This window comes from Nyctibius grandis, chromosome 1 (genome assembly GCF_013368605.1).
Source record: "Nyctibius grandis isolate bNycGra1 chromosome 1, bNycGra1.pri, whole genome shotgun sequence".
NCBI lineage: Eukaryota > Metazoa > Chordata > Aves > Nyctibiiformes > Nyctibiidae > Nyctibius > Nyctibius grandis.
The window spans coordinates 75,406,882-75,426,970 of NC_090658.1; the positions used below are offsets into that span (position 1 = coordinate 75,406,882).

A 20,089-nucleotide genomic window follows, 5' to 3' on the forward strand; every position below is an offset into this window, starting at 1 on the left:
AGCTTTCCCATAGGACCCAGTCCACTATAAGAGACAGGGTGCTGGTGCACACTTTTATGCATGCTTTTGAACTTCAGGAGGTATTTTGTGGCGTTTTTTTTTTTTCATTTTAATGGGAATGAAGAGAACTGGTGTAGTCTAATGCTCAAGCAGTGTGCCAGACCAACTTTCTTGGGGCTGAAGGCTAAAATTTTCTCCTGACAAACATGACAGAAAGGGAGGCGGAGGGCGATGCTAACTTCCTCACTATTCAAATTGCCTTGGATTGTTTCTGAGAAGTCTATGTTAAGGTTTAAAACAGGTGACAGATATGTGCTAACCTCTACTCTTTTCACAGGGCTGCAAGTCAGACGACAGTTAAAATTAAGAATGTGGTTTTGTTCTGTTCCTGAAGATGTGGATGCAGTCCATCATTGACTTGTTTCCATCACTGGAGTCATTGAATCCCCAGTTCATTTGGACATACCATTTCAGCTTCATTTTCTCAACCAATCATGTGCAAACCTTTCAAAATGTAGTACATTCTACCTAATACATTATATTATGTGTGTGAATTTACATGTATACACGTGTGCACGTATGTATTTTCCAAACAATGCTGATGTGTTCTTACCATGCATTGCACTGTCTGGTCCACAGTGTTCCTTCGTTATTGTAGTATTAATAATGTAGGCTGAAGTAATTCATCCTTATATTCAGAACTGGATAAATAAAATGGTGCTTGTTTGTGGGTAGCCTTAAGTGCTTTGTGATGATTTCACTGCAGTTAAGTTACGCTAATGATAATCTTTTAGAGCTGTTTTTTTAAATTGCAATGCAGTACACTTTCTTATGGAGTATGGGATGTGTCTTGCAATGAGAGACATATTTGGTGCTTGTCGCCAGTTGGAGACAATCTGAGAAACAAACCCATCCCAGACTCAATTTAGAAACGCAAGTAGCTATCTAGAAAATTGTAATGCCTGGCTTTTATAATTTATTTAAATTTCAATATGGGAAGTGCCTACAGTAGTTTCACTTATAAAATGGAAGCTGATTTTACAGGGCCAGAGAAGTGCCTAGAAAAAAATGGAAGAGACTACTTATATTGTGAAGTTGTCAAGACCAGCTCTTTCTGTGTGAAATGAAAGCTGTTAGGATGACTGTTTTCTGCAGAAAAAGCTGAAAATCCTTTTATCTGTCCTATTTTTTGTTGCTGAATTATGTCATAACTTTACTATTTTTTAAAGTGAACGAATCCTTCTTGTCCCAAATGAATCACATCTTTTGCTTTCTGTGTATCTGGAGTAGTAAATACCTGTAATTTTACTCTAGCACTGAATCTATTAGTTAATTGAAATTTAATAACAGCCTGGCATTCAGATGAGGCCATGTATTTTTACTTGCAGTCCTGAGAGGACTCAGTGGGAATATATGTGGAGATAAGTCCTATAAAGAAAGACAGCTACCTGATTAATTTCTAAATTCACTAGTGACCATAGTCTAAAGTTATTGCAAATCTAAACTAACAGAACAGGCCAAACCTTCCTGGATGTTCATAGCAGGGATGTTTACAAATAGTAGGTTAAGAATGATACAAGATCCCCTAGAAAATCTTTAATGAAAGTGCCATTTGCACAAGCTGGCAGCTGTAGCAAGGACACAGTTTATTCCTCTGTGACTCTGGGTGCTCTAGATCTGTCCTGACAGCTTTGCAGAAACATGGTGGTAGTAACACCTTGTAACCCATACTGCTCCTGCCTCCGCAGACATTAACTCATCACACAAAAGCAGTCACCGCTGACAGAAGACTATAGCTCCTTTAAGTTGAAAATGATCAATTTTTAATTACCTTGTGCAGCAGTATCTTGCAATTGTGTTTTTATTCTTCAGAGAGGGAGCTTTTCTTGACTCTCCAAACACCAAAACCTGACACAAACAGAATGAATTTGCTGTCCCTAAATATGTAAGACCTGTGAATCTCTTGGGGCTGCCCGGTTTGAATTCCCATGGCTGTTTGCTGTGTATTTTATTACAAACCGTTCTTATGGATGGAGTGGTTATTTATGTTGTGTACAGGGGGAGATCTGTTGCCGGTCAAATTCCTCCCAAAGGGCTCGGTACACGTAGAGAATAGGAGGAGCATCAGCAGCATTACAGATTGCAGCAAACACATCTCATGCAAAAGGCAGAAGAGCAGAAAGGAGAAAACTTTAGAGGAGTGAAAGAGGAAGTACAGTGATTGAGAGAAAACCATGCTGCTTGAGGAAGACAAGACATAAACTGACAATCAAGTACGTCAGGCGTTACACAAGCAACATGTCTCGGCTACCAGGAAGAAAGCAGGAGAACCACAAAATAGTAAGTCATTTTTGTAATGTGCAATTAAAATTGTGCATGGAGTAAGAATAAGCTACTACTGTATTGATGTGTTTTATACAGTCATATTTCCGAATAGCCTGAAAGTACTGAAAGGATGGGGATGAGTGTGCCAGTATGAGAGCAGAGGCACTGGCAGCATTTACAGCTACAGTGGGATCCCCTTGTGAGCTGCCAACAAGCTGCCAGCTGTTAAGCAGTGACATAAAAAAGCCTGCCCATTGGATTGGAGTTTGAGCAGTATCACTGAGATTTGCTCTAGGAGCCTTCATATCTCTCCAGCTACCTTGACTGTGACATGACATGATTTTCAGACAGTCCTGCCCTCAGTATGAATCCTTGAGGCCAAAACTCTGCTCTTGCTTTGGTGAAAAGAAGCTGCACCGGTCACATCTGTAACCCAGGAACAGTGACAGGAAGAGATGGTTCATCTGGGGCTGCAGTGTACCTGGTACCTATTGTGTGCCTCCTGCGTAGCAGACCACGTCTTCTTTTGTGGGTTGTGTTGCATGATCAGGGGTCCTTCTTCATCCTCCTAATGCTGCATTTTTTCTATGCACAGGGAGTGCTCCATCACAGGATCTCAACATCTGGCTTTAAGGCCAAAATCTGATTCTTGGGAAACAATGATAAAACTGTAACTGTTTTTTTTGAATGTTGGCTTCGACCATTGATCACATATAGCACAGAATTCCATCAAATAGAAGTTAAATAGACCAAAACTCCCTTATTTTTCTGAGCTTCATGTTAATATTCTCCTAAAGTTCCAGCAGTTGTTTTAAATATACTGCATGCAAGATTTTCCCAAGGGGCCTTCTTAAACTGCATGGTCACAAAAAGCAGTATTTTGTGCCATTAAAGATACCAGTTATTCTCCTTCTTGTTCTCTGGCAGTGGTGTGTCTAAATAATGAATAATTCAGATAGCAATTTTCCTCAGAATCTCTATCTGTGGTTGAAAATTTCTAACTGTTTAGGAATATTTTATCAGAAGTCCAAACAACCAAAGTGCCATAATGCAGAAATAAGGCCACAGTGGTTTAAAAAACCCAATAATAGTATTGTGTCTTGAAGAGAATATGTTTGCATCTGAAAGTATAATTATGACACACTATCTATGTATGCATATGTATAACAAACTGAAGAGAGAGGAAGTTGCTCGTAAGGAAAAGACAATGTTGTGTAAATTTCTGAAAAGGGGACACAGGTCTGCACTGAAAAAGAAATAGAAGAATATAATATAATGAAAGTTATAATTAAAGTTAATATACATAAGTTTATGGAAAAAAAATACTCCAACGGATTGCAAGAGTGGCTGATAAATACAATTAAGTTGATATAGTATGCCTAAGTTTCTCTAAGGTGTTTGTCTTATTACAACACAGATTTTTGCTGAGACTAGAACAATACAGAACCTGCATGACATCTCTTTACTCCATTAAAAACTTGTTAATGAGAATTTGGCAATGTGCAATATTATTGTAAACACGAGTTATCACCACGGCGAGTTTAGGAAATGGTTCCATACTACTTAAGATTTTGAACAGTGACTTGTAAAAATGGGAACATTGATTAAAGTCCAAGCTTTTGATGCCACGGGACCAGGTAAAGGTCTTTCCACCAAGCCTTTCTTCCTTTCCTTGTGTGATTTGTTCTATTGTTTTCATTGGTATTCAGTGTGGTATTTCCACAGGCTATAAACAAAAAGCACCTCTAGTCTGCCCACGTGCCACAGGCCTGTAGCACTTGCTTCAATTAATGCCTGTCCAAGAAATTTAGTGAGAGTCAACCTAGTCTCTCCCCTAAAGGCCAGCTGCTTCTCCTGCTAAATACAGTCAGTTCTGCAGTGCCATGGAGGTGATCTGTCAGGGCAGGGAGGGAAGAAAACTTTCTTTCAGGTTGGTGCACAGCTAAAGATCCCAGAGTAGTGCTTGTGACAGAATCTATGCAGAGATATGTCTTTGACCTCTTCAGTTGCTCTCCGTGCTCCTTGGGCAGGCATCTGTAATCCTCACCCATCCCCTTCATCTTGCTCATGCTGTGGAGCCATGCCAACCGCATCTTCTGTATTAAGATACAGAAATAATGTCACAGTGAGATTGTCCAGGCATTTGGAGAGCTAGTATTGATGGAGATTCAAGTTACTTGTAAAGTCTGATAAAGAAGGGGAAATGTCAGTGGGACTGATTCTGCTTTGGTTTTTATTCTTTACACTTGTGCTGAATTATAGTTTTTTTTCATTACTCTAAGCCAATTTTTTAATCTACTTTTTTTTGGGGGGCGGGGGTGGGAAGCAGCTGATGAACTGAATCAGATCAACCATACCTTTGTGAAGAACCTGGAATTTCAGTGTATACACTGTTGTTCCTATTGTAAAAGGACTAATAGCTCATTGCCTCAATTATTTTTCCTGCAACTAAACACTTGTTGTTAATCTTGGATGGTATGACAGCATTTATCAATCCACATACATATGTGCTGTTATAGGATGCAAGAATGTACCTGATGAAAGTAGCTGTATCCCAAGAAATGGTATTTCTGACAAGCAGAATCCCTGCACAGAGACTCAAGTGATGATCAAGTCAGGCTCTGTCACACATGAATTGTGGATTTCTGTGATTACACGACCATGGATGAAAGTTTCTTGATTAACATAAATGTTATTTTTGCTTGCTTTTAATACTGTAGCAGCTCAAAAGTGTGAAAAAGTTTTATTCTAGTTTGCTTCATTTTCGTTTTCCACCTTTTCTGGCAGAGCAGAGAACTTCTTGTGCTCACGTATGGGGCTTTGGTAGCCCAGCTGTGCAAGGACTATGAAAAAGATGAAGATGTCAACACCTGTTTAGATAGAATGTAAGTACTGCTTCAAATGTTCAGCTTTATCGATAAAGCTATTTATCCACCTGTGTGTTACTTTTCAGCTTTATTTCTGTTATCTTACAAGTTCCAGCACTTTGTCTAGGATTACAGAGAGCATGGGGATAAGGTTCAATATTCTGTCAACAGAAATAACACTAATTTGTGAATGAAGATCAACAATCAGCTTTTGGATTCTCAGAAGAAAAGTGTCATGGTTGTTTTGATAGCTTGGTCCTTTGTTAAGCTAATTAAAAATATAAATTTCTAAAATTTGTCTCCTATTTCCATGTATTCATTTTCAACTTCCATGTTAACTCTCCTGTTTCTTCATATCCATGTTATTTCAAACTAGACAAGCTTTTTTGTTTCTCGCAGGTGTTTTCTAGTTAATATGCATTTCTGTGGCCTTCCTGTGGCTCCCCCTCATCTAGCTACACCGTGGCTTTGTGACTTGGACAGCTAACAAGTAGTCACAATTCCAGGTTGCAGGGATTTGGCTTAGGTGACTCAGTCAATAGGAAGCCTCCTTTTGTAATCAGTCACCTTCCAGGAGGGTATAATTCAGGTGTCTGACTTGGGCGCTCTGAATTGTCCCCTGTGGGGTGGCTCTCTTCCCTGCCCCCTGCCAAGTTTAGGGGCATCCAGGCCCCTCACCTTTGAAAGACGGTACAGCAATGAGTGAAATAGCACAAATAGTCAATGAGGAACTGATTTTTACAGGGATAACCTCTGAAAAATTAAGCGACGTTAATGTTTATAGGATCCCGTCATCCCGACTGAGATTCCTAGGCATTATCACAGTAAAAATAATAATATCACAGAAAATCAGCAAGAAACGACTTTTGAGCTGATTAATAAGAAGATACACTAGAATCTTCGGCAGAAGAGTAAAGCTTGTGTTTTCAGGCAAAACAGACATGCAAAATCACACAACATCACAGTGGACAGAATACCTAACCACTTTACTATTAATCTGAAAGCTTGCAGACAAGCTATAGTCCAATAGCTATCGATGGAAGTGAATAAAAATATCATTGCTTGGAAAAAAGAAAAATAATTTATTCACAAACTAAGAAGGGACAACATCCCGCAGATATTTATTTGATATTAATCCCTTATTGAGCTCTGATGAAAATCATACATTTAAAAAATGCACAGACTTCTTTCTGATGCTATGGTAGAAATTACTAAAGGGTAGTTTTGGAAGATGGGGACACATATTTTGCTCCTTGTGTTTTTATTATTATAGCTGTTTTTATAAAATCTGTTTTGTTTTCTTTTGATAAAGACTTGATAAAATAATGACAGGTTTCGTTAAAGCTCTTTACTTCTGTGAAGATGAAAGCAGCCCAGCTGCTTTCGTTATAGACTATAAACGTTATAGATTAGCAGACCTGTGACAGTTGGGAACAGTATTCTTAGGTGTCTCTATATATGTACATATATAATCCGTAGTGAGAAGGGTGTTTTTCACTGTAAAGTTGCCAAATAGCTGCTTGTTAATTTAGTATTCATCTGACTTTGCAAATCTAAGGCATAAAAGTTGAAAAGGATCTAAGTAGTCATGAACATCACCAATAAATACCTTGCTAACTGCTGATGACATTTACCAACATTACTGATATTGATACTTGGGCAATAAATAAATATTTCATTGTTTTTCTGCTGCATGACATACTGCAATTTTAAATGTAATGCTGCCAAAACCACTTTTTGGTCTTGTCATCACATTAGACATCAGATCGCTTTTTGGCTTCTTGTCAAAGGTGTTGTACAAAATCAGTAAGAAACTCCATCGAGTTCAGGCTGCTTCACTGAGGGTGTAGGGCCTCTGACAAACAGGCAGAGACTGCCAACATCCACATAAATGGAATGGAAAAACTCCCTAAAAACATTTCTGAGTTGAGTTTACATTCTTTCATAACATTTGTGTCAATCTCTCCCTTTTTCAAAAAATGCTTGGAGGCATAGCTATTTTGCACACCGTGTAGTTACTGACCTTTGCTAATGTGTGAGAGCTAGGAATGAATATTTGTTTTATAAAAAAATCCATTAACTTCCACCTTTTTAATTTTATCTCTCTGAAGTTGTAGTGTTTTAAATACAAAATGAAGGTGATGGTGTACTGAAAATGTATATTAGCTAGTAACTTCTGGATTCTTTCTGCAACTAGTAGATCAAGGGACAGAACATGTTAGAAAAAAGAAAGAGGGAATTGTGGAGGAAGAGCAAAAAATGAGGTAAAGAGATAAAAGGTTAAAGTGGAAGAGATCAGGTGTGATCCATTTCCTATGGGTTTTCCTGGCACCTGAATGCTGCAGTGAGGGTGCCCAGGATTTGCTGAACTCCATACCAGCCCAGAGGTGAATGCTGTGACCTGAAGGGGCAGTTGCTTTGTTCGCCTTACAGGGACAGTGTGAGATGAACTCTGGGGATCACAGAGGAATGGAGAAAATACTGTGTTATGTTATTCTATCCTATTTTTAGTGACAAAGTATTATTTATATATTATACTCATACATCTAACATCTAATATTTATTCGTATATGTAAATATAAATATATGTATAGACAATGTATATATAAACAACATTCATATCATCCTTACCAGGAGTATCGCGCTTAAAGAAGTATGATTCCTTAAATGACTACATGAACAGCAATCCCACTGTGCTGCAAAATGGGGTAGAAAGAAGGACCTAGACCAGCAAAATCCGTTGTCCTCAAAGCCATTCATTTAGGAACATGCAACTGTTTTACTGAAAAAAAGCACAAGAGACAGATTAGGGAGATGGTAGGTGGAAAGAAGTTCCTCATTTTGAATGTTAACTTTCTTTGTTTTCTCAGGGGATATGGCATTGGTGTAAGACTGATTGATGATTTTTTAGCTCGTTCAGCTGTGAAAAAGTGCCGCAGTTATTCTGAAACCGCAGACATGATTGCGCAGGTAAATAAGATTTACATTCTCTAGAGCTTCATGAGCTTCAACAGTCTTAGCTTTTCTCTCCTCCTCTATCAGTTTGCTCCAGAGCAGTTACCTACATTTTCTGCTATATCATGATTGTCTTATCAAAAACCACTCATCTCCACAATCACACCCATGCTTCCACTGGGTGAAATACAGCCTTTTCCGTATCTAGAACTTCATACCAACTAGTAGCTCGCACAGGTTGGCCTTGAGAGGAGATATCAGTTTTCACCTCTGTAGCATAGTGCTACTTCAGGCTGGGAAAAAAACATTCAACAGAACACAAAAAATGTGATGTTTAGTGAGATAAGAATTTTGCGGATGGTCTTGATAAACCCACAGTGGTAAGTTTACCACGGAGTCGTGAGAACCACAGAATTGGTTCACATGGTTATTAGTTTTATATCTATCTGAGTTGAGGACAGAGAACACAAAATGGGATATCACCTGTGAGAGGCTGCCAACCCCTGACCTAAACTGACCTTAAAGTCAGTTACTAAGCTGAAATTAAAATTCTATTCATAGTTGAGGAGAAGGAACACGCCTCCACAAAATCCAATGTGAATCAAAGTGAAGACATTTATTAAGCATAAGCTGTCCCTTTTATACATTTTGTACTTTCCCTGGCTGTAAGCATGTGCATTGCTATTCGTTAATATTACTAAACATACTCTTCTTTGATGTGTTGATTGGTCACTGCTCTGCCATTGGTCCTTCCTTAATTGGCTCCATCAGTTCTTGTTTCTTCTCCTCCGTGTTCGGCTCCCACCGGCTACTCCCTCAATTCTTGTTTGCTCAGCTGCTGTTTTTCCTCATCTCTCGAAGGTCGGCTTGTTGACACTAGCTACATGAATCTTCTCACGCAGCTAGGCCTTCACTCCATACTCTCATACTTCTGGCTCATTACATGACCATTCTGCTCCAAAAACCCCTCTACACATAGTAGCCTATGAGGTGTTTTGCCATTAGAAGAATTAAAAAGTTTCTTTTTGTTTGCTGCAGCTTAAGCTGATTTCTTCTACTCTTGCCAGAGAATGCAGCAAACAACAAAAAATGATCCAGTTTTAACAAACTTCAAATCATATATTCCCTCACTTCTTTTCTTTTTCTACGAGCATAAGCCTTAACCATCTCATACAGATCTTAAACTTTGATGTTGTTACTCCTGCCATCTGAATCTACTCAGCATCTCCATAATTATCTTACATGTTTTTTAACCTTAGAATGGTAATATTGCCCATGGGCAAGTCAGATTTCCTGGGGAAGCTCAAAGAAAAATCCAGAGGACGTCCAGCCCCTTTAGACTGCTGAGTCACTGTAAAGGAGGTGGTAGTTCATAAATATTGAGTTAGCTCAGACTAATACCTACTCAGGCCATGCTGAATGATCTCTTTTATCATTTATGATTTTCAACTATGAAGTGTTGCCAGTAAAGATATGCCTGGAGTTTCCCAACTGCAAAAATTAACCACACTTTATAACAAAGACTGTTTGCTAGGTAGCTGTTTGTTTTAAGAGGAGAGATCAGGCCATCAGTTAATTGAACTGAGATTCATTTCCATTGGCTCATTTTTGGTGACGAAAATATGCAGGGCATACTTTTTAATGGCTTGAGAATTACCAGCAGCATGAGCTAAATGTGAGCATTATGTTTAACCACTGACTGCAGAACTGGGAAACAGCAGGCTTTCTATACAGTGAACTAAGGCACCAGTATATCCTTGCTATAAAGGAGTATCTTAGTTCAAAGCTTACATGGATGTTATCAGGTGATGTGTGATCCTGCTCACATTAACCATGCCAGAAATACTTATGTTACGTCTGGCTGAAATGGAGGGACCCAAGTTATGTTATGATTCTAAAAAGCTTGTCATAGAGGAACTGATGGCTGTAGAAGTAGAGAAAGGACCTCCGTGCATTTACAGTTGCTGGTAGGGCTATCAAGTGCACATGTGCACAACACACACACACACCATCATCTGCCAAAGTTTAAAGCCAAAACAGGTGACATTACTAAACGCCAGCCAGATCCCATTAGCTCATAAAAGAGTGGAAGCTAAATTTCTTCCTGAAGTGTATTTTGGAGACTCAAATCAGGATATGTATAACAAAGCTCCTCCTCTGGAGGAGCTGAACCAGGGTAGAGGATTCATTGGAGATAGTGAGGGCAGCTGAATGAAAACTGTGAGACAAGCAGCATTTCAATAACTGCGATTAAAATACACTGTCTCATTAAAAGAATGATACCAGGCTGCAAAATCACGGTTGTTTTCACTTCTGTGTTCTTCTTCAGGTGATATTTGCATTTTATTTTCCTGGATTTTCACGTATTTGACAGATATCTAGTTTTCTGGGTTTTATTCCTCATGGTTCCCTTATTTACAGATGCTTTGGTAGAGTTGAACCATCATTCTTAAGTACAGGGGATTCAACAACAAAATACAGGGAGAAATTAACCATCAAAGTAAAGAAGAAGATGCTATTTCTCTTCAGGTTGTACTTCAAAATAGACTTACTGAGAGAAAAAATTACTTGGAAAGATTGGAACAACTTTAAAGCACGCAATCTCTTGAAAAGACTATTTTTATCAAACTAAAAGAGGAGTTCTGTAGTAGGAGTATAACCTTTCTGAGGCAAAATGTGATATCGAGAGCATTTTCACATTTCTTTGACAAAACATTTTAAAGATAATCTTCAGGCACATTTGTCTGAGGCACATGCCAACAAAACATATGAAAAACGACCCAGCAAGTAAATGCAAATACGCTGTTAAAGTTATTGGTTCAGAATTACACAGCTGTTTACATTTACAGCTGTTTCTCAGCCAGAAGAAAGTGCTCAAATACTTAACTGCACTAACTCTTCTGAGGTAGAAATCTGTTTGAGGATGGGTGTGTAGAGTAAAAGCAGTTAAAAGTTAAAGTAATTAAGGCAGTTAAGCAGTTCAAGTAGTTAGAGCCGAATGTCCTGTAAACATAGCTGTTATCCTGCAGTCCTTTGGAAAGCAAAGAAGCCTGCAAGATCAGACTGTGTGTGTTCCCCATGGAAACGGAAAGAGATGAAGCAAAGGAAAAAAACATAAAATGAGTACAAAGTCAGCTTGCCATATTAAGAAATAAATACTGGAGGAAAGGTGCACCTAAGGCAGTGACTGAGGACTTAAAACTTCAAGCACTGGTTCAGACTGCAAAGCCTGGGATTTACTGCTGTCTTATTCTGGACTGGAGGAGGGCCAACAAGTTTTGATGACGAGCCAAAGAGAGTTCTTCTACACTGAGTTCCCATGGTGCTCACTGACTTCTTGTGTTGGTGTTGTGACTTTGCATGGTTACAGTCGGGACTGAATAAAGAAAGATGAAACAGGCCATGTAAAGCAGGCTTTCTGCTCACTGGCAAATTGGGATAAGAAAATGGAAATCAACTGAGGAATGGTATTAAGAACAAAGCTCAGTTGAAGAAGTAATGTCTAAGACTGGATTCAGAATTTGGATCTGAGTATAACTGAGGATTACTTTTGAAATGAGGGTGATAATTTTGCTCTATAATCCTACAAAATCAAATTTTTACTTAAATTCCTCCTCACAAGACCTTGATATCATTGATCTGATTGAAAGAGATGCAAAAAATAAACAGCTTCTGGTTTTAGACCTAATCCTAGAAAATGTTACCTTCTATAGCACAATGTCACCATATCCCAGGAGCTGTCTGGATGTGCTACAGATCACAGAATCACAGAATCACAGAATCACAGAATCAGCCAGGTTGGAAGAGACCTCAGGGATCATCAAGTCCAACCGTTGCCCTTACACCACCCTGTCAACTAGACCATGGCACTAAGTGCCATGTCCAGTCTTTTCTTAAACACATCCAGAGATGGTGACTCCACCACCTCCCTGGGCAGCCCATTCCAATGTCTAATAACCCTTTCTGAGAAGAAATTCTTCCTGATGTTCAACCTGAACCTCCCCTGGGGAAGCTTGAGGCTGTGTCCTCTTGTCCTATTGCTAGTTGCCCGGGAGAAGAGGCCAACTCCCACTTCACTACAACCTCCCTTCAGGTAGTTGTAGACTGCAATAAGGTCACCTCGGAGCCTCCTCTTCTGCAGGCTAAACAACCCCAGCTCCCTCAGCCGTTCCTCGTAGGTCAGACCCTCCAGACCCTTCACCAGCTTGGTCGCCCTCCTCTGGACTCACTCCAACACCTCAATATCTTTCTTGAAGTGCGGGGCCCAGAACTGGACACAATACTCAAGATGCGGCCTCACCAGTGCCGAGTAGAGAGGGACGACCACTTCCCTAGACCGGCTGGCTACACTATTCATAATAGAGGCCAGGATGCCATTGGCCTTCTTGGCCACCTGGGCACACTGCTGGCTCATGTTTAGCCGGCTGTCGATCAGCACCCCCAGGTCTCTTTCCACCGGGCCGCTTTCTAACCACTCTTCCCCCAGCCTGTAGAGCTGCATGGGGTTGTTGTGGCCAAAGTGTAAGACCCGGCACTTGTTCTTGTTGAACCTCATGCCGTTGGTCTTGGCCCATCTATCTAACCTGTCCAAATCCCTCTGTAGGGCCTTCCTACCCTCCAGCAGATCGACACTGCCACCCAGCTTGGTGTCATCTGCAAATTTACTGAGGGTGCACTCAATCCCTCCGTCTAGATCATCTATAAAGATATCGAACAGCACCGGCCCCAGAACTGAGCCCTGGGGAACACCGCTAGTGACCGGCCGCCAGTTGGACTTTGCCCCATTCCCCACCACTCTGTGGGCTCAGCCATCCAGCCAGTTTTTAACCCATTTAAGAGATGGGATCAGCTGGGCCATACCCTCTGGGCCATATCCTCAGGTCCACACCCTCTGGTCCACAGTGAGCTAGTGCTGGCTCACAGGCTCCATAGCTGTGTTAACACAGTGCTGTGCCTAAGGATATATCCCTTGCTGAAAAGCAGTGGCTGGGGAGATGGGCTTTAGTGTGGAAGCTCAGTACCCCATGAATGCAGCAAACATAAGTGTCTGCAGCTGCTTGTAGAGAGGCCCTTGGGGACCACCAGGGCTGGGGTAACGCAACCATGTCAACCCCAAACCCAGAATTGTAGGGTAAGAGATGTGATTCCCCTTCCCATGGGAGGTCCTGCCGCAGAAGGTCCCTATATATTGACATATGGCCAGTTTGAAAGTCTGACAGAAGCTGGCAGACTTTCCGAAGCTGGCTAATGTTGCTTTTCCGATCTCAACAGTGAGAGGGAAATGCATACAACAGGTTGCTGTGCTAAGTGGTAGAAGTAAACTGAAAAATGAAGTGATGCACTGTAAAGAGTAAAGAAAAGTTTGTGAGCACATGGAATCAGCAACAGATGGCAAGACCTTTAAAGCATTTTGCTCTTCCCAAACACTGTGGAAAAGTACTAAGAATGAAAAGTATGCTAGCAAAAATGTTATTTTGGCTGCATTTCCCCTTCTAAGAAGATTAATTCTGGTCCCTTATTAATCTTGTTATTAGGTCATCTGAAATTATGGTTTCAATTTTTTTAACAGTCTGTATTATCACTTACTTTGCAACATTACTTGCATCCAATGTTTTGTAGTGAAAAGTTTGCAGTAACGTATAAAGGGACTAATAAGTTAGAGACCTCCTAAATATTTCAGTAATTCTAGACTGTATTTGAGCACCATCAAAATGTTAATTAATTTTACTCTTGCTGCTTGAGAGAGATGGGATGCTGATTGAGACTTTGAAAAAGGGCAATGGTACATTTTTAATTCTGACTGCATAGATTTCTTGATTTTACATTAAGCAATATATAATCCCATAGAGTTGCAAGTAACATTTTCAAAAGAGGGATTTTTCTTTATATGGGTGTCATTTTGAAGGTGAGCCTATGTACACGTCTAAATAGTTACTCCTTTTTCTTCCATTTCATATAGATAGAAATAAGACAGATTTATTGATGCAACTTTCAAAACTGCTAATTCGTTTTACTTCCCTGTCTTTTGGAGTCACAAGGAATGATTGAAAGGACTTTATTTTACCCTCTGAGATGTTGTGTATGGTAGTTTTAAAGGAATTTCTGTCCAGTCACAGCCTGGTTTTTAAAAAATGTTCATATCTATTAACTGAATTCCTTATCTATGTACTTAAATTATTTTTTCAGCTGAGACTTTTTTACAATTTTTACTTCACAGTTTTGCCTTAATTTGGTGCTCCATTGCAAACCAGCTACTGGTTTTGCATAGTTCCTGTGCAGGTTCTCTTTTACACAGGAAATTTTAACAATAGAATTTGGACAGATTCATCATACCGTAATGCAAAGTACAGCTGAAACTAAATTGAAAGCATATGAAGGCCTAGCATGGTTAACTACTTTTTGTTCTTGTAACAAAGACTTGAAGTTTGACGGAGCAGCAGATGTGTAGCGGAAGAAGAGTTAAGAGAATTTAAATGAGAGAACTGGGCTCTCACAGAGAAGAAATAGTAAACTGAGGGATAAAGCACAGAGAACTGAGCAGAAGTTTCTTGTTTATTTGTGCACTCATATTTTGATGGACGTGAGAGTTAATGCAAAATCTAAATTTTCCAAGGGAAAATATTGGTTCTACTGTTTGGTTTTTTTCCCAGTTTGTTTTGGATAGCGTTGACAGTAGTTTTTGCCTCTTTCTGAGCTGCCAAGGTAGCTGCTGAACGTCAATTCAGGGAAAATGTTGATACAAAACAGCTTTTGAGATAGCTGCTTGAAGGACGGGGTTAAATTTGCCAAAACCAGATTCCAGTGGAAAACATCAGGTCAAACTGGCTTTTATTTTTGTCTGTTTTTATAGAGCTGTTCCAGCATCCACACGGCAGTTTCATTAAGTCACCCGCATTTTGGTAAGACAACACAGAGTAACACAGCCCTGGGAATGAGGGCTCAGTGAGAGACTTAGGCTCCTACCAAGCATATGTTGAAGAACTAAGTGTTCAGCAGCTGCTCTTGGAGGATGGTGCAGAACCTCACAAAACCAAGTCAGATCAACTAACAAACTAGAAATGGGATTCATTTTTACAAAATGGTAGCAAAAGCAAACTAAGTTTTACTCTAACTGAAACCACTTTGAGGGTCCGACAAACATTAGCAGTCCACAGGTTAAGAATGTCATTTGGGAGTTAATACTACACAACCGACTTAAGAATTCTTAAGGTTTGTGGCCGATGACCCAAAATGCGCAATCACTCACCTAATAAAGGGAGGGCTCTCAACCTCCAGGAGTTTCCTTGGGTTGTGTCCCGACCCAAGGGGAGAGTCCCCGACTGCAGACCCGCTGCTCTGAAGAGGACCAACTCAAAATGGCTCTCGGGCAGGGCTCCATTTATACCCTAGTTGAATCTGATCTGTGGTCAAATATGGTCATGTAGACCTTCCGTTGGCTGAGGACCCCTACTTCCTTGCCTTTCGGCTGAAATGCATATATGCTGACCACCACCGTGTGGGCGTGAGAAGAGATGGTGGGAAGTTTTCACAGGCTTTTGTTGGGTTTTTCTTAGGTCTTTGTTAAGTCTTTGTCAGGGCAGGTTCATCTGCCACACAATCTACCCTGTGACCACAGTCATGATTCGACTGGTTTCTTTGGAGTGGTGGTACAGTCATCCCTTGCTTCCAAAGTTAAAAGGGAACGCAGTCTTCGTGAGTCTTAATGCTCACTGTGGATCATCGTTTCTCAATTGTTCTACTGCTATACTGGGATATCAATTACATGAACAGGTTCTAACGGAGCATATTTCACAACTGACACAGATCTTACTATCATGCGCTTAATACAACTTACCATAATACAAATTAACAGCTGTCATAACTACAATCATTATCAGAGATTGAAGGACCCTGGTTAGCCACCCAGAAAGAGAAAATCCAAACATGTCAAAAACTTTCCCCAACGTGTTTGTTCCTAGTCCAGAAACAATTGCTTCTGAATCTCTGGCTACTTTCTTCATCTTGTTGATTTGGTCCTGAAGCGGCATTGATATGTTCAGGATGTGGATGCAACACTCATCCATTGACAGGTTTAAAACTCCGCATACACCTTTCTCCTTTAACAACATCAAATCTAATACAGCGTGGTTTTGAATGGTTATCTTACTGGTATGTTGTAATTGATTGTTTAAAAGCTTCAGACTATGAGATGTGGCGCTGGCTAAAGCTGCTAGTTGTAGGCCTAGTTCCAAAATGATGTGTTGGTTTCAATTCCTACTCCAAATAATGATTCCATCCACCACCCAATTTGTGTTGGGGCTTCTTGACATCCCTTCCGTAAATCCCTTGGTCTATGATCCCACCACTTGTGTGGCCTGGGCCCTTCCTGATAAACGGGGCAAAGGGAGAGCATGTCCAGTGTTCAGGCTAGCCCAGGGATAGGTGGATATAATCGGGAATAGAGGTGGCTGTTGGAGCATGCCCATACTAAGTTAGGGGGTGCATGGATGGTGGATGTTCGGCATGAAGCTGATATGGTAGTAGGAGGAGGACGATAGCCTTTCTTACTACAATCTAAGACAGAGGATCATGAGTAGCTGCTATTACTGCACAAACAGCCCTGCACCAGAACTTTCTTAACAGAGGGTATAGCCATAGTAATGGCATCTTATCAATGTTTTTGCATCGAATTTCTACGTGGCAACTCCAGAGAGGAGATTTCCTCGCTGGAGGTATCTTAACGCTTTCCCCGTCCCAACTAGGCGCATAGGTATATCTAGCCCACGTGCAGTTGAGACGACTGTCTTTGGAAGAATGGGCAGGCAACTCAGGAAGAGTACAAGATGTCACTAGGTCATGTAGAAGGAAAATTAGAAAGGTGAAAGCTCAACTAGAACTCAATCTGGCCACTGCAGTAAAAGATAATAAAAAGTGCTTTTATAAATACATAAACATCAAAAGGAGATCAAGGGAATATCTCCATTCTTTATTGGATGCGGGGGGAATATTGTGACCAGGGATGAGGAAAGGGCTGAGGTGCTTAATACCTTTTTTGCCTCAGTTTTTCACAGTAAGATCGGTTATCCTCAGGGCAACTGTCCCCCTGAGTCAGTAGACAGGGACACGGAGCAGAATAGACCCCCTATAATTCAAGAGGAAGTAGTTAGAGACTCGCTGTGCCACTTGGACACTCACAAGTCTGTGGGACCGGACGGTATCCACCCAAGGGTACTGAGAGAGCTGGCAGAAGAGCTTGCTAAGCCGCTCTCCATTATTTATTATCAGTCCTGGCTAACAGGGGAGGTCCCAGATGACTGGAGGCTGGCCAATGTGATGCCCATCCACAAGAAGGACCGGAAGGAGGATCCTGGGAACTACCAGCCTGTCAGCCTGACCTCGGTGCCCGACAAGGTCATGGAACAGATCATCTTGAGTGCGATTACACAGCACCTAGAGGACAACCAGGGGATCAGGCCTAGTCAACATGGGTTTAGGAAAGGCAGGTCCTGCCTGACCAACCTGATCTCTTTTTATGACCAGTTGACCTGCCTAGTGGATAAGGGAAAGGCTGTGGATGTAGTATACTTGGACTTCAGCAAAGCCTTTGATACTGTCTCCCATGGCATTCTCCTGAATAAGCTGGCAGCCCACAGCTTGGACACGTGCACTCTTCGCTGCATTAAGAACTGGCTGGATGGACGGGCCCAGAGAGTGGTGGTGAACAGTGCTGCACCCAGTTGGCGTCCTGTCACTAGTGGTGTCCCCCAGGGCTCAGTACTGGGCCCAGTCCTGTTTAATATCTTTGTTGATGATCTGGATGAGGGTATTGAGTGCACCCTCAGTAAATTCGCGGATGACGCTAAGTTGGGTGGGAGCGTTGATTTGCCTGAGGGTAGGAAGGCTCTGCAGAGGCATCTGGACAGGTTAGGTAGATGGGCTGAGACTGATGGTATGAAGTTCAACAAGGCCAAGTGCCGGGTCCTACACTTTGGCCATAACAATCACATATAGTGCTACAGGCTGGGGGAAGAGTGGTTGGAAAGCGGCCCGGTGGAAAAGGACCTGGGGGTATTGGTGGACAGACGGCTGAACATGAGACAGAAGTGTGCCCAGGTGGCTAAGAAGGCCAACAGCATCCTGGTGTGTATCAGGAATAGTGTGGCCAGCAGCACTAGGGAAGTAATTGTCCCCCTGTACTCGGCACTGGTGAGGCCGCACCTCAAGTACTGTGTCCAGTTCTGGGCCCCTCACTTCAAGAAAGATATTGAGGTGCTGGAGCGAGTCCAGAGGAGGGTAACAAAGCTGGTGAAGGGTCTAGAGGGTATGTCCTATGAGGAGTGGCTGCGGGAACTGAGATTGTTTATCCTGGATAAAAGGAGGCTGAGGGGAGACCTTATCACTCTCTACAACTACCTGAAAGGAGGTTGTAGCGGGGTGGGGGTCGGCCTCTTCTCCTGGGCAACTAGGAACAGGACTAGAGGACATATAGCCTCAAGCTGGGCCAGGGGAGGTTTAGATTGGATGTAAGGAAAAATTTCTTCACAGAAAGGGTTATTAGGCATTGGAATGGGCTACCCAGGGAGGTGGTGGAATCACCATCACTGGAGGTGTTTAGGAAAATACTAGAATTGGCACTTAGTGCCATGGTCTAGTTGACAGGGTGGTGTTAGGTCAAAGGTTGGACTCGATGATCCCATAGGTCTCTTCCAACCTAGTTGATTCTGTGATTCTGAGTTTTGATTACATGCTCTGGTCACACTCATTGTTACCCCTTTCAGGGTGTTTAATGGACCATGAGATGTTTAATGGTTTTGTATATTGTAGGGAATGATCATCAGTGCTCCGTCGAGTATTATAGAATCATAGAATCATTTTGATTGGAAAGGACTTTTAAGATCATCGAGTCCAACCATTAACCTAACACTACCAAGTCCACCACTAAACCATATCCCTAAGCACCACATCTTCTCATCTTTTATTAAATACCTCCAGGGATGGTGACCACCACTTCCCTGAGCAGCCTGTTCCACTGCTTGATAACCCTTTCAGTGAAGAAATTTTTCCTGATATCCAATCTAAACCTCCCCTTGCGCAACTTGAGGCTTATATTTGGTAGCTCCCCATGGAATGTAGGAGCATGGTGCAGTACCATTCACACTCCACCCTGTGGTCTCACTGGTGGGTTGGAGGATATAATTGCGTCTTGCATCCCATACTGAGCTCACATTTACTGCACTCAGTGACCAACTACAGACAATGTAAGTATAGCCTCTGTCCTCAGCCCTTTTGAAATACCATCTGTAATTGTTATACTGCTCCCATGTGAGCTCAAGAGCGAGCGATATGTTAATGTCTTGCACAAAAATTGGTAAGGGGTCTTCTGCTGACTTGGGGGTAGCTAGACAAACCGTTACAGAGGTCAGATTCATCATTTGAGTGAATTCTGCCATCATTTTTGCTACCACGTTGTCATGCAGGTCTGTGTTGTCTGTGTTGATCGCTGTCACCATGGCCAGCAGGACCATCAAGTGGTCCGCATTTCCATTTGTCCTGTAAGAAAACACAAAGCTGGGCCTCAGTTCCTTGCAACCAGGCTTCAGGGTTAGAAGTTGAGATTATCTGCTGAGCATTGACACGGTGGGTCTTTCCACTTCCGTCTAGGACCTCCCAGGCATATAAGCCTCTTGGGTTTGTCAGGGTCATGGGTACAATGCCAATAGAAGGTAGGGGAATCATAAAAAACATGTCCTTAACATCTAAAGTAGCCATCCATGGGTGGGTGGCTGCCTGGATTGCCATAACCACTGACGTTATGCTCGAGAGAGCTGCAGTTAAGGGTGGAGCATTACTATTCAGTTTTCTATAATCAACTGTTAAACAGTACCATCCATCAGGCTTATGGACTGGCCAAATTGGAGACTTGTAGGCAAGTGGGTGCAACTTATAGTTTACCTTTTCTCGAG

The 20,089-nt window shown here is 41.6% G+C and overlaps 1 protein-coding gene across 1 annotated transcript in view; it reads left to right on the forward strand.

Moving 5' to 3' along the window:
- The first annotated feature begins 2,240 nt into the window (after window positions 1-2,240).
- Window positions 2,241-20,089, forward strand: part of TRAPPC3L (trafficking protein particle complex subunit 3L) — a 28,733-nt gene continuing 10,884 nt past the window's right edge. The window contains exons 1-3 of the mRNA XM_068410099.1: window positions 2,241-2,340; window positions 5,113-5,210; window positions 8,063-8,162. Of these exons, the coding sequence (XP_068266200.1) occupies window positions 2,299-2,340; window positions 5,113-5,210; window positions 8,063-8,162 (240 nt within the window). The 5' untranslated portion in view covers window positions 2,241-2,298. The remainder of the gene's footprint in view (window positions 2,341-5,112; window positions 5,211-8,062; window positions 8,163-20,089) is intronic.